The sequence below is a fragment of the Vidua chalybeata genome, chromosome 6 (genome assembly GCF_026979565.1).
Source record: "Vidua chalybeata isolate OUT-0048 chromosome 6, bVidCha1 merged haplotype, whole genome shotgun sequence".
In the NCBI taxonomy this organism is placed as follows: domain Eukaryota; kingdom Metazoa; phylum Chordata; class Aves; order Passeriformes; family Viduidae; genus Vidua; species Vidua chalybeata.
Window position 1 is genome coordinate 15,876,810 of NC_071535.1, and position 15,307 is coordinate 15,892,116.

Below are 15,307 nucleotides of genomic sequence, written 5' to 3' on the forward strand. Positions count from 1 at the left end.
TCTCAGGCTGGAGCTGAGTAGAAGGGACACTTGGTAGAGATGACAGTTCCCCTCTACCCTGTGTGCATGTTCTGCTGCTAAGATAAGGAGCTGTCCTCACACCTAACAGCCACAGGGTTCTGACCACTCACTATACTTTGGCTCATCCACATTCACCCAAGCAGATGGGCAGCACCTTGGTGTCCACTGAGATTTAATGCCTTTAGTTCAGTTTAAAATCCTGGTACTGCCTGGTCCCGTTGTCTCTGCTGCAGGGGCTCAAGCAGGAACGTGTTACAGGCATTTTGCTGCTCTGTTTCCTCCTCATTGTGATCAGTGTTTCAGCAGGGGATGAGAGGGTGCCTCTCACAGGTACTTCAAGCACAGCCAACTCAGCTAAAAAAAAATGTCACAGCTCTCAGTGCTTTCCTTAAAGGTATCCATGTGGATAACACTGCCAGCTATTTCAGGGATTAAGAGCAGAGCACATGCTGGAGAGTGGCTGTTCAGTTTCAAAGCTCTTGTCTTACTTGTTAGGTCCTCAACCCCATATCTCCTTTCCAGGGATGGAATAATGTGGAAATTCCAGTGTTTCTTCAGCCAGAGGAGATCCAGGACTTCTTCCAAGGGGAATTCCCAGGACCAGATGTCAATATGAGGTACAGCTGAAGTTCTAGATGTAGCCACAGAGGGTCTGTTTTTGCATGAATAAGAGAGGAAACATGGCCTTTCTGAAATACTGAGGGCTGAGGAGACCTCAGTAGGAGCGGGGGAGTAGGATAACATATTCAATCAATGTGGACCCTGCACTAAGCAGCTGAGCAAGAGTTGGGATCATTGCTGGAGAAGTCACATTTTTGCAGGTCATTCAGAATCCGCTCGTACATTACAATGGCAGTAAAAGATTTTTGCTGCCCAGCTGCCCATTAAAACTGTCAGGGCTGAGGCCCACAGCTGACAAGACAAACTCAATATAGATGCTTGTAAGTTACTCTCAAAAGGCAAATTTCTTTGGTAAAACTTTGTGAAGCAAACGAAGCATTCAGATATATAAAGGGTCTCCCCTGTGCCTCATGTAACAGGAAACAGTGCTATCATTTGAAATTCTGGGGATTTAGTTCTTAGCAACTAGTCATACGGATAAATCTTGAGAATCAATCCGTATGTAAAAAATGTATGCTATCATACAGATGTATTTTATTTAAAAATGTTTTTCTCCATTTACTTTGGAGAAAAGTTTCTTTCTCTGGCTCTGAGATACATTGTGAAGTACCACAGTGCTGAGGTTAATCATACAGAAAAGGGATGTTTGCCGAGTGTTTTGAGGGAAGACATTCAGTATTCAGAATCACATTCTGAAAGAGAGACTTGCAGGAGAAAAGTCTTTACAAGCAAGACAATTTCCAAGGGTGAGTGATGAAAGGGAATAACCCACTTTGAAATGGCAGAGGTCAATAGGGTGGACAAAAAAAGGGAAAAAATACACTTCTGCTTCCTAGAGCTGCAAATTCCACCTAGTTGACAACCTGGTGAAAACAGCTCTTTTGATTCCTGCTTCTGAGTGGGATAGATTGCACTGTCACTGACTGTGAGGGTCCTACTCAAGGGTCAAAGACTGAGGTCCTTGATGCCCTCATTTCACTTCAAACAGTATCTTATTTTCCTCATTTACAAATCTAAAGTCATGTTTACTAAGCTCTATAAGATCTTTAGATAGCACTGTCCAAGGATAAAAACTATCATTTGTTTCAGTTTAGCCTCTGAGACAAGGGCACTTGTATTATGGGTACTGATTTAGAGTAGCTGTTTGAGAGCCAGTAAGCTTTTTGGGTTGTGTTCAAGGAAATAAGCAGAGCAGGGTAAGACAATATTATCCCAGAACAGCACGCATAGTCTCTAGCTCTGATTACACACAGATTTTGCATTATGCGTCTCGGGACTGAAAAATAAGGGGAAAAAAAAAAGCCAAAGTAAGGATTAACAAAGCTAACAAGACCCTGAGGGCTTCTTTCCAAAAGGCTTCCTCTACAATCCCATCAGTTTAAAGCCTAGAGTAAAAATAAAAGTATTTGTGTGGAGAGATGAGAGGTAACTGTTCAGGATGAGAGTTTAAAAAAAAAATAGAATAAAACTACCCACTATAAGCAACCAGAATATTTCCAAAACAACTTGTAAATCACAGAGAAGCCTGGCACAGTTCAATCTTGAAAAAGCAGCCGCATAAGTATTTAATGTTTTAAAAAAAGCAGTGTGTCAAAGTGATGTGGGACTCAGCTGACATGAGAAGGACTTGGTGAGGCTTTCTGCTTTCCTTGTGCACGTCTGCATTTAGGAGAGAAATGATGGACTTGCACAACAGGTTACAAGTGTCCTCATGCCGTGTTTTACAATATCCCCTAGGCCTGTGGTCACTGTTCTTGCCAAACCAAAATTCTGGGCTCTTAGTTGAGAGTAGTCTCCTGAAGGGGAACTCCTTGACTCTAACCCACTTTTCAGGGTTAATAGTGGTGTGGATAATGGAGAACTCATCCTTGACAGCCAGACTGATCTTGGGAAGATGTCTAGGTTAGACAACCTTAGGGGACTAGAAATCATGCAGTGTCTTATCTCGAATCAAACCACAGACAGCAGACTAGACAAAGATAATGTCTCCTATGTCCTCATTACAGCCCACACAGAGGTGGCCTTTGGTCTGGTACTGCCTGTGGAGGCAGATGAGTTCCAGCAGAAAGCAGCAGCAGAACAGCACTCCCAGAGCTGAAGGTCAGGGCTGGGGCAGAGCTGCCCAGTTATCCCATGCCATGGAGCAGACTTGCTCAGTGGGAGGTTTTTCATGCCAAGAAGCTGTGTAGGTGATAGCAGACTTTTCTTGTTAATGAGAAACATGCATAAACAGGGGAAGTAAGCCCATGCAGAGCCCTGGGTGATGCAGGCAGATTGTTATCTGTGTCTGAGAGAGCCTAACCTGAAGATAACTAGGGTAGCTCTACATCTTATAGGCAGCAACAGGAACTCTGTTAAGCAACATTTGTCAGTCTACTCTCCTTAATGGCAAGGTGTCTGCCCAGAGGCCTTCTTAAATGCAATTAAACTCCTTAAAATGTGAACCTGAAAGTTAACTACATATTCAGCTTTTCCAGTCTCCCCTGCTAAAAATACACACGCTTTTACTCATCAGTTTGCTAATCCTTGAAAAAAAAAAGTAGTCTTGGACAAGTTTTGCTGCTGCAATGTATGATTTGCTTAATTGAGATGGAATCAGCCAATTTTGGGGAAAGAAGGGAAGAGGGATGTTCTGTCCCAGGGGTGTTGATAACTTGTTATTTTTTCCAGCACATTTCTTCTTTTTTCAGACTTGTCAGGCTCAAAGCTGACAACAGATTCTTGCTTTGCCTCAATCACACGCTCCATCATGCAACAATAAAGGAAAACATTCCTCTTAAGCAAATTGGAAAAATTGACTCTCCACACTACAGCAGCTGAACTGCCTGTCAGGCTGTACAAAAAGCATACAAAAGGAGTCTGAATAGCTGTGTTGATACCTCAGTGCTGGACACTGTCAAGAGCTCAGCAAGCAAAAGGTCTCTCTGCAGCCCAGTAAATACAATGCTGGCCAGGATGGGCTTGCTCAGGGCTGGTGATGCACAGCTGACCAAGCCCCTTCAGCAACCTGTGCTTCAGCCCTCAGCCTGTAAAATCGGTGCCTTCCTTTGGAAAAGTCAGCTGAATTCATCTTGGCAGGGAAGGGAAAGGCCAGCTCCTCCTCCTGCTGGCAGCAATGCTCTGCCTTGGGCAGGCTGGCTGCTATGGGGCAATTTGGCCACAGTTTTGCACCCACTTCCCACCCTCCCCGACAGTGCTTTTGCCCTGCCTGCAGCCTCCTCTCCTGGCACCATAAAGCAGCTCTGATGGGCTTCTGCCTCTGTGGCCAGCCTAGAGCACATTGGAGGCTCACACAATTATTCAGGACTACAGGATGTGACCCCATCCTTGGTCACCTGCTGCCCTTTTCCAACTTGTTCTCAGACCTCTCTCTCCAGTCTGTCACCAACCCTTCCCAGAGTTACCCGGAGCCCCTCAGCCCTTTACCACTTTTTTATCTCCATTCCAGACTTTATGCCACATAACCCAGCACATGGTAACACCTCTAAGGAAGCATTGCTCCACCACACTGTCCTGCTTTCACACCCCCACATCCACAGTGCTCACTCCCTCCCAGCCAGAACCTGCGTGAGGCAGAGAAAGACAGGGACCAGAGGGGCTGGAGGGCAGTGACATGAGGAATGGCAAGAGCCCTTCTTGTGGCAGCACAGAGCTACAGCCTGAACTCACATAAAACCTGACTCTTTCTCCTCAGGAGAGGGCCCTTTTCCACCTACTTAATTGTACTCATGGGCCTGCAGTACTACTTCAGTAATGTCATATTCTGTAGTGAACTTGAAGATGCTGAATGACCTTCCTGACTGGTAGACAAGTCTCCAGGGCAGTTCATGAAGCAGCTGCCAAATCAGTCCTCTCTTTGCTTTATCACTGAATGCCAGAATGGTTCATCAAAAAAACCCACACACAACCCAAAACCCAAAAAAAGCACCACCTTGATCTTTTCACTCTGTAATGTCAGGTTCAGCCTCTCATCTATTGAGAGGAAATCAAAGCTATAAATAGTCCTACCCTGCTTTTATGCCTTATTTTACAGAATTAAGAATTCTTCTTTCCAGTACTGAATGCTGCAGGGCTTCCACTGAAGGAAGCCAACTGTTTTGTTTAAAGTGACCATTTAAAAAATGGTTCCATTACAGAGATAACAGAAGTAACAAAATATACTTTCTGATGGACCCTTCTGCCTGCAGTCTGATGAGCCAGAGATTGTTTTGAGAGGTTTGACTTAGGAAGGGTGGAATGTATATTTACTCCTTGGACTGTGCCATGCCAACTGAAAATTCCCTTCAATATCTGTGCAACAACAGTCTAGGAGCATTGCAGTGCTCCTAATGGCACATGAGGAAGTCTATTTCAGCCTGCAGCAAGCTCAGCTCTCCAATATGCCTAGGGGCATATAAGTGCCTCTGTGGGGCATTACTGGGCCTTTGCAAGTACATTTAAGTACCTGAGAGGAGTTGACTGCAAATCTGCACTGATTAAATAACTGAGCACATTCTATCTTTCTCTATACACAAAGGGAGAAGGAGCTGAAGAAAGGAAGGTTATGGGTTTTGGGAGATCACAGGTGACATACTAGTACAGAAAATATTTGTTTTACTTTTTTTTCCCACCACTATCCCTCTGTGAATCTTAGCAGGATTTCTTCAAGAACCTGGGCCTTAGAGAATGGGAAGTGCTTCTGCTGCTCTACTGAGACATCTCTTCTGAGAGCTGCTGTTTGCCCTTCAGCTTGCCCACAGCCTGGCTCAGTATCACTTCTGGGATCCCTCAGGCTGGCAGGGACAGTAGGAGATCTCTAGCCCAAAATCCTGCTAAATCCAGGACCATGAGGTCAAGCCAAGTCACTCAAGGCTTCATCCAGCCCAAAACACCTCCCACAAAAATCTGCAAGTGCTACCAAAATAAATGTCTTCATCTTAGAAGTCAGGCCAGGTATACCAGCACATACACCAGTTTATTCCCTTTAGCTATGAAGTGAAGGATCCCATCTTTCTGACCTCAGTCTGTACTGCAGATTTCTATCTCCATCTTCATTCTAGTTCAGCAGGGATCCAAAATAAATGCAATTAAAATTAATTTTTTAAATAGCAGATTGTCTTCTTATAGGTTGTTTTCCTTAATCTTCTGTTTTCTGAGTATTACCAACATTGTAAGGTTTTTCTCTGCATTTGTGATGGTTATTTTTCTTTCTGGAAAAAAAAAAAATTCTGCCTATCTTCACTCTACTTCCTGATTCCAGGAGACAGAGTGTTAGCAAAAAGACTTGCAAAACCGAGGAAGCTATTGCAAGAGCTGTCAACACTTCCACAAAAATATTCATATCACAAAGTTCATCTGCACAACTGGCCCCTCGCACTGAAGGAGTTAAATTGTGTATGAATAGCTTGCAGTAACCAAGCTATCCTCCTATTTTTTCCCATGACCTCATTTGTGCAGAACTACAATGTAGTTCATGTGGGAAAATACCACCTGACCATACTGTGACATGTTAGCAGCAAGTACTTTAGTCTCTGAGTTTGTTAATCCAGCCTCAGCATTATGTATTTAAATAAACATTAACAAAATTAAACGGGGAAATCTGCCATAAATGACCATATTTGGCCATGTTAGCTGGGTGCCAGAGGAGTGCAATAGGCCAGTCTATTGTCAGCATCTGGAGGTGCTTGAGCCAACAGAGAGCATCTGCTGAGTTGCTCCTACTCTGCCTCCTGTTCCCTGCCCTGTGAGTGTGTCCTCCCACAGCACTGGGGCACGCTGACCCATGCAGGCACACGCAGGAATTTGTCTCCTTCATGCCTGAGCTCTGCCATCATGCCAGGCATGCCCACAGCCCTCACCTCAGGCTGGCTGGGATGTACAGACCAGGGCTTTCAGCAGCTTTGCTTAGAGCTAAGCCTGCAAAGATGAGCAATGTCCCTCCCCCTGTTGCTCTAATGCCCCTCTGTAAACCTGCTGCTGCCTGATTACTGTTGTTTAATTTCCATCTGTTACTGTTACAGGACAGTCAGAATGACTGCACATGTCCTTTTTATCTGTGCAAATGGCATTAGTCTATAATAAAAAACTGTGGAGTTTTTTCACAAGTGCTTGGGAAGGAGGAATGGCAGTGTTGAAGTGACTGAAGTGACTTTGTAATAATTGGCAAATTTGACTTTGAGAATCAAGCTTGCTTTCATATCTTTAGACTGCATCTATTTGGGATCACTAAGCCAAGAAAGTATATTGCAAAATCTTAGCCCTTCAGTAATCTTTTCCTGTTGGTTTCACATTTCCTAACATCCAACATGGAAAGGAACACCTTTGTTCATCTGAATTTCCATTTGGCCTCCCCAGCAAGGCCTGCCTTCCTGCTTCCTCTATATCTGGTGTAACTCTTCTTTCTGTCCTGATAGAATTTGCTGGCAGATGTTCACTGGTGGATGCACAAAGTGGTCAGAGCCTCACCAACCTTCATGGCAAGCAGGTAAAAGCAGTTAGAGAATTAACCAGGCAGGTTAAACTGCTGCTGTGTGTTTTACTTGAGTTGTAATCCTTTCCTAAATTCCTCCTGTCTCAAGCATTTCATACCAAACTCCAGTCTGCACTTCCTGAGCTCAGTCTCACTTTAAGAAATGTCAAATAAGGTGACCAGGGCAGACATTGGATTTCTTTATCAGCATCCTTTTTTGCTACCAGGCTTGCAGTTTTGCAGCAACACTCAGTGATTGCTCTTAAACTGCTTTGGAGTGCAGTAATTGCCTGCACCTTTTCTGTCAAGGTATATTGTAGGTCCTTACCACAAGCTCATACCACATAGCCTGGAGTACAGCTGCTGTCCATAAACCAGAAATTGAGCTACTGTGTCCAATGGCACCGTGTCTCATCCTTCAAAGGAGATATTAATCACGTTCTGGACATTTTTGTATTACTTGGAGATAATTTATTTCGGTTTTCCTGTTTGATTTTGCTAAGGTTATTTCAAGACCTCTGTTACATTCCAGCTTATTCAGAGCTGGTCTGCAGAGAAGCTTGGAGGGTCAGAGCACAGAGAACTTTAAGTCTCATAATTTTCCTCTAATAAATGAAATAGCTGCAATAAAGTCAAGGCTTCACTACAAACCCCTCCTTCAGCTGTGCACTCATTGATTTTTGGGGGGCTCAACCCAGCCTTGGCCCCATGTGTTGTAAAAGATGCTTCTGAACAATTGTGTCTGGTGGCAGATTGTCCCCCACAGGTACAGCTTAAAAGAGGAAGGACAGCAGCTCCACAACATGGGCTCATGTGGACTGCCTCCAAAAATACCTCACCTCCAAGTGAGCTAAGCCATTGCAGCAATGGGGGAGGCAGGAGCAGGGTTACAGGAGATGGGCAGCTGTGTCAGGATCAGACCAGCCTCAAAGCTCTTATGACATGAACTTGAGGAGTTCAAGATGGACTTAGCAAATACATTTCATTGTTATTTCTATTTTCAAAAATCTAATAATATGAGCAATATGTTCTTTATTCTGTGAAATTGCAGATACTTCTCTTTAGTGCCATTTTGCTTACTTGGAAAGAATCACATCCTTTTTTCTTGGTACAGAAGAGCTTGGAAAACAATTACTACACATCCCACACCAAAGCATATATAAAAGATTCCTGAGAAGTATGTGATCAATTCATGTGTTTTGTGAAGTCAAATTATCTTCAGATATTATTCACAAAATTTCCCAGAAAAAAAGAAACTGTTAACCTCAGTTTATGGTGATAGAGCATTCCTCTATTAAAGGACTTTACTCCTGTGCAGGTGCCTTCATGACTCTTTGTGAAAGTAAAAGCTACTGTCACTACCTGCACTACATGGTCTGTGGCACTCAGATGCTTCTTCCAAGCTCTCAGTATACAGTACTTCAGAAATGCACATGTACTTTAAACTTCTGATTCTTCCTTTTTTAATACCACTGCAATGGAGCTGAGGTCAGCAGGATGACTTCTGAAGGTATATCCATGAAAAGGAGGGGGAATTAGGGCCTGAGGTTGCCACCAGTTTGCTGAGAAGAGCCAAGGGCAGGAGTCAGCTGAGGAAGAGGTGAGGCTGGGGCTTCATCTCAGAATGAAGCAGAAGTAAGGGGTAACTCTCAGAACAGAAAGTGCAAAAAGTAGTCAAGATTTTGGCAATACTGCATCTCTAAATGGTAGAAATTTTGTAACAAGCTTTAGCTCTGGGAGATTTCCACATCTTTGAGTAAGAAGTAAGGGATCCTTCAGGCCAAGGGCAAAACCACAGAGATCCAAGGCTTTGAAACTTGACAGGTTTCTCAGCTTCTGATGAACCACATGGTACCTGGTATCAGCTGTTTGTCCTCTTCTATACCACTGATACCACTGGGATTTAGCCTTCCTGTCTCTGGAAGAATGACAACCAAAAAGAACCAGAAGAAAAATTTTCCTGTTCTCTCTAAGGGCTACTTCACAGGAGAGGTGAAAATTTCCCCCCCAAAAAAGGGAAAGAGGTTTCATTTCTTTATTCTCTTACCTTGTGGGTTCTTTGGGGGTTTCCATTTAAAAAGAGAAATCACTGTTTAAATACAGTCTTCTCATCAGAAAACTATACTTCCCTAAATCACCAAATATCAACAGAGTTTCTATGAGGAAAAGAAATAGTAAAACAATGAACCACTCTTATTTGGCGGTGCAATGCCAAGAAGATTCTGAAGGGGTTTTTTTGTACTTCATTGAATGGCCATCTCTATATGGAACACAGGGGCTGGGCAACAACCTCTGTACTGTCACCAGATGACACAAGCAAAAACGACACACCACAGCCTTGGTCACGATGAAGAGACTAATTTATTTTCTCTGACTCCAATCTTTTATAGTTCTCAAAAGATGCCAGTGGATTGGAGGGTGAACGTGCCACCTCTCCAACGACACTGGACAAACTACCTGTACATCAAATTTCTCCGCCTCTATGAAAGAATGCAAAACAATAGGTTGTTTACAGAAAGTTGTGTGAGAAAGTTATCTACAAGAATGTAAACTCAGAAGGCTTTAGAAAACTCTTGATAACCAGGGCGACACTGTACCATCATCATGATACCAGGGAAAGCCTCCTCAGATCCTGACTGAAAAGTAGGATGGAATGAGAATGGCTCTACAAACAGCCAGGGACAAGAAGCAGCTGGCAAGGTTATTCAAAATAGTAATCTGGTTGCAACTTGAATTTTGCTAGGTTGCAACTTGAATTTTAACTGAAGGAAGGCTCTCCATAAAATCAAAACTCTATATGTCAAGGCAAATTCAGATTTCAGTTTACATCTGAATGCATTAACTGTGTGGAGTCTAATGAATTGAAGTGAGATAACGAGGAGAATTTGTAGCCGCTCTTCAGACGCTTTAGGAGGAGCCAGCTCTCCAAAAGGGACAAACAGCTCTCCCTGGAGCATGTCACACAGATCACTGCTAATGTGTCAGCTCAGAAAGGAAAGAGATTTTCTGAAGTTAAAGAATAGATGTTTGGAAAAACCCTGCCAGTCCACAGTGGCCATCAGGTTATTCAGCTGGGGTGTTTTACATATTTTCAGGAGTGTAACACCCAACTTCCAACTTACTTGCATTCCTCAGCAAGAGAGTATCTCTGGGGGTGCTCAGAGGTCTCCTACCCTGACACTTACAGAATACCAGAGATGAGTGAAGGGCACATCATCAAGCTCAGGCAATCCAGATATACCAGCTTACTTGTCAAGGAAGCTCAGGTTCTAAATTCTTTTAAAGCATTTAGATATATTTTAATTTTATTATCTGAAAATAGTTTAGAAGGCAGTGTAGTAATGCAGTTCAAAAGCTAAAGAATTAATTAATTTCCTAAGGTATTAGATTACTCTGTGACACAGAAGATTTACCATCTCCCCTTGTACTAGGTACAGTCCTTTGGCTTTATTAACATGAATTCATTCAATTTCTTTTAAACTTAAAATCCAGGGTAATTACCCTAAATGAGAAAGGAAGCAAAAGAGAGACCACTTCTGTACCTAGTGTGCTCTTGTCAACACAGTGCAGGATGGAGAACTGAGAGGCTTTCTACCAATTGACATGCAACACTGACAGAACTCAAGCTAAAACTAATGTGAATATGCACCATAGGAATGCATGAGCCTCATGGCTGCTGGGATTGCTGCATGTGATGGCAGCTCTCCTGCTTTACGAATGAGAGCTGAATTCTGATTACCCTCCTCCACTTACTTTGCAACTTGTATGAAAGTGGTGAAAACTGATTTAATTCTTGCTTCTACCAGGAAGCTTTCCTCCCAATACATCCTCTGCATTAAGGTAGTGATAAATTAGGAAATGCAAGCAAGTTGGGAAAGCATGGCAGCAAAGTCTCTCTAGAGAGGTTAGCTCAGTGACATTTTTATACTACATTTTACTTTGCCTGTCCTAAAAGAAATATGATTTTATGGCACTGGACATGAGTGAAGAAGTAACACTTCTATAAATGACATATTTTAGGATGACATGATTTGATTTTTTAAATTTTTATCCAGAGGAAAGCTTGAATCATCAAAAACCGATTCCCCACCATGAAAAATCTAAGTCCTAGGTCAAGTTCAAATAGCTAAATAAAGAAAAGGTTTCTCTACCCTGCAGCTAACCTTTGCCCTTGTATTCTTAATTGAACACCTGAAGTTGTGGCAAAAGGTTTGCTGTTCCTGCCCTCACACAGGAGCACTGAACTCTGAATATTTCTGCAGCTGGGTGCTCCCACGAGCAGGGAGATGAGAGAGAAAGCTTCTCAGGGGGATGCAGCAGCCAGACAGGGAGCTGCACCCTGTGCAGGAGCAGTGCTGTGACAGATTGTGGTCTGGCCTTGAGATTAGAACGGTTTAAGAGATTCAGTTGTACCTCTGGCTTTAAAGTCTATTTACAATGCAGAGGTATGTGAAGAGATATAGGAGAAGGAAAAACTATTTGAGCAACTGTAAAAGTTCATTTGAACAAGGGGAAAGTGATGTTGCACACTGATCTGCAGAAACACAAGGTTTTTAGTAAAGAATAAAACAGTTTCACTGGGGACCTGGCTTTGGGACAGAGCTCAGTGGCAGAGGATTTAAGTGTGTTCAGATAAATAAATAGTGTGAAGTTATTTTTATGAACTCTTTTGAGTGCTTGTTTCTATGACTATCCTAAACTCACGTATTTCCAAATATTCCTTTGAAAGTGGAAATCATGTGCCTCATACATCCATTTACACAGAGGGCTGGATTCAATGTGGCTGACTTTGAACTGGGTTCATTTTCACTTGCTTGTGGCAGACTTGGCTATCCAGCTGGGAATAGCACCGATACCAGCAGCCACCTGCTTCCCTGGTTGGCTTTGAAAACAGTTTGGGAGTGACTTGTTGTTCAGTGTAAATGTACGAGGTGCATGAAAAGGCAACATAGCAGATGTCAGATGACTGGTGACCCCAAATTCAGTGCCTTAAATAGAGAGAGTCAGTGAGTTAACCAGGCTTAATCTGCCAATGCTTTTCACTTTCCTCAAGACTTCCAGCTGGTGAAAGGCAGCTCCTCTCACTTGATCAAAGCACTGGCCTCCTCATCTGGAGGTGCTTTATTTCCCTATTGTGAGTCTGTAAATGATAACAGAAGGTGCAGAACCACAGGGGAGCTGGGGTAAAGCATCTGCAGGAAATATTAACTGAATTACATCATAAAAGCAAGATCTGCTGCCAGTCACAAGAGGAACCTTTTCAGTGCAAGTGAGATTACATAAATATTGGTGATCACAAGAGGACGCAGTACCTTAACCAGAGCAAGACCAGAAAATGTAAAGACCTTACTTGATTTTTCTTCTTTAATGTTGTACTCCAGCACACCAGGAGCCTCGTTCTGCATTGGCAGGCGGACTGCAAGGACCATGTTGCTCACATTACCCTCTTTCCTAACTAAGAATATCTGAAAAAGGAGAACAGAATCAAGAGCTCAGCTACATTATGTGAGCTTCTAAACTTTATTTTAGGTCATTGTCAATGTAGATTTTATCAGTTCAATCCACCTTTAAATAGCCTTATTTTAGCTTCATTCCACTTAGCTAAGCTTTATACAACAAAAATTCAGACCTGTGAAGGGACTCACAAAGTTTCTATGCATCACTGATGTCCCACTTATGCCTAAAGCAAACTATTTCACTAACTGAAGATTTAAAACTGCACTCACAATTTGTTAAGTGATGGTCCTCACACAGTGCCCTAAATCACAGATAAGTCACCCTAGAATGTCCCAGTCCAGGTCTAAAGCAAGGGAGTCACTTGTACATTTAGTTGGTAAGGATTTGAGAGTCCATGAGAGGAACATAAGGCCAAAGGTTCTGGTGGCCACAGTGTCCATGGCAGAGCTTTTTATGGGACTATAAGATCATTCAGCCTGGCAGGTAACCTGAGTGAATCCTTCTCCAATGCCCTGGGTGAAGCCATGAGGCCAGACCAAGTTTCTCAGGGATTTGTCTGTACAAGTCTGGAGAACGTCCAAAGCTGGAGACTGCACAGCCCTCTTGGCAATCTGTCCCACCACTTACTGTCCTCACAGGGACAAAATGCTTCCCTGCACCCAATCTGGACCCCTCTGGTTTCAATGTACACTGTTGCCTCACGTCTTCCCACCCTGCAGTGCTGAGCACAGCCTGGCTTCATCTTCTCCATGACCTCCCTGCAGGTACCAGGGGTTGCTGTGTGGTCCCCTGAAGGTGTCTTCTGGCTGAACAAGCCCTGGTTCCACAGCCTCTCCTCAGTGGGTCTGTGCCCAACTCGCTGGCCACCATCCCTACAGGCCTTTTCCCACAGAGCTGCTCCACCAAGCAAAAGGAAAAATGCCTCATTCTTTGTATTGTGTGAGATCCTAAGTGTGTTTCTAATTAAAGCTCATTGTCAGGGATATTTTTAGCTTGTATTTTGAAGGTGCAGATACAAAGACAAAATAATCTTCACCTTCATCTGTTCTTTGACAGTAAGCTTAGGCAGAAAGGAGTCAAATTTTTAAAAAACTGCATTAAAAAATCAAGCTAATTTTGTAGCCTGGATATTAATATTAGAAAGAGAAGTGTGAGTTGATAAAATAATTAATCAACTGTAATGTATGGAAATCTAGCAAAAACCCATTAACTTCTTGGGCAGAGGAATTTTTAAAAAGCTTGTCTAGAAGCAGGGACCTTTCCCTGCATGAGTCCCAGCCATAAGGGCGTCTCCAGTCACTTTGAAGCACCCATGCTGAACACACAGCTTTGGGGTTGCTTCACAACAGGATGTGTGAACACAGTACTGACAACTTGGCCTCTGAGTTCATGAGAAATGGAGCCCCAGGAGCTCAGTTCCACCATCAGGGCAGAGAAAATGCAAATAACTGCACAGGTGTGTGCCCTAAACAGGCTGATTTCTAGTGCAGGGCAGTCCCCACCTTCTGTTGCAGTGTCTGCAGGTAGGGGGCAGGTAGTACCTGCAGGGACAGGCTCGCCCTTGCCCGGGTCCTACCACCCACATGGCAGTGCTGTCCCTCCAACCACGACTGCCAGACAGCACCAGCTTATATTGCTACATCTGAAATTTAATCTAAGCAACCAGGGAAATGAAACCTGGAAATGAATCACTTCTTTTTTCCTGATCGGCACGCCTGGTTGCCATGGATCCAGAGACTAAAATTGGACTCTGGCTGTTCAGAGAAGTAGGAGATGGGTTTTCTGAGCTGTACTTAGCCCTGAGTACTGTACTTCCACTGGGTCAGGGCGGTATTGAAATCAGTCTCTTCTATTTTCACCACAGGTGGGAATGGTGCTGCCCAGTTTCAGGTGGGCTCCCAGAGGGCAGGAGGAACAGAGGCAGGATGTTTCCCCAAAGCCACTCAGAGGTGGGGAACTCCCTGCCTGCAGGGAAGGGACAATGCCTGAGGAGGCCTGGGGCCATACATGGCTACATCACAGACAGTCACGCACATCTCCACTTACAGACAGGGCAGAAAAACAACGAGAATTACTTAATCTAATTGAGAAATCTGATTCAGGGTGAGGTGCACTGCACAGCCCAGGCTGCTCAGGTGAATCCCACTGGAAGGTGTCACTCAGCTGTGCCAGCATTTAGCCCTGGGATAGAGTGACTTGGCCAAGGGACAGGTCCAAACCTCCTCAGCGCAGCTGAGCCCTGACATCAGCTCAGGTCGTTTACACCTGCCCTTCCCAAAGGATTCAGCCAGGACATCTACAGCCCGCTATGCCTTCACCTCTCAGACCTCTCAGGAAAGGGGAGCAGCTCCCTTTGGCACAGAGCAGTTTTCCTAAAGCAAGCTCTAAGCTTTGCACAAGTGTATAATTCTCTAATACTCCGTTTATGCAAACCAGATATTGATTGTTGCAATAAAAATTACTCCCAGCAGCTCCCTGAATCGAAGGTCCTTTTCTTCACAGATTTTTTTTCATTGCTCCAGATCAGGATAATCACCATACTTGTAGGTATGGTGGTGGATGGGAAGCCATCTCCCTTAATCTACATGGTAAGCAAATAAAACCAGAGATAATATTCCTTGTTTTCCCAAAGCTAATATATCTGTTTTGTGCTGTTGAGAGAGGTAAAGCATCAAATGGTAATGGAAACAGAGAACAGCCTGTTAAATACTTTTGCTTCCACATAAAAAAAAAGCACTGCTCTCCTAACCAAGGACAGGA

General features: G+C 43.6%; 1 protein-coding gene across 1 annotated transcript in view; it reads right to left on the reverse strand.

The window, feature by feature from the left end:
* The window catches only part of LOC128789250 (ras and Rab interactor 3-like), a 160,311-nt gene that overhangs the window by 34,943 nt on the left and 110,061 nt on the right, over positions 1-15,307 (reverse strand). The window contains exon 20 of the mRNA XM_053944989.1: positions 12,441-12,555. Coding sequence (XP_053800964.1) covers positions 12,441-12,555 — 115 coding nt within the window. The remainder of the gene's footprint in view (positions 1-12,440; positions 12,556-15,307) is intronic.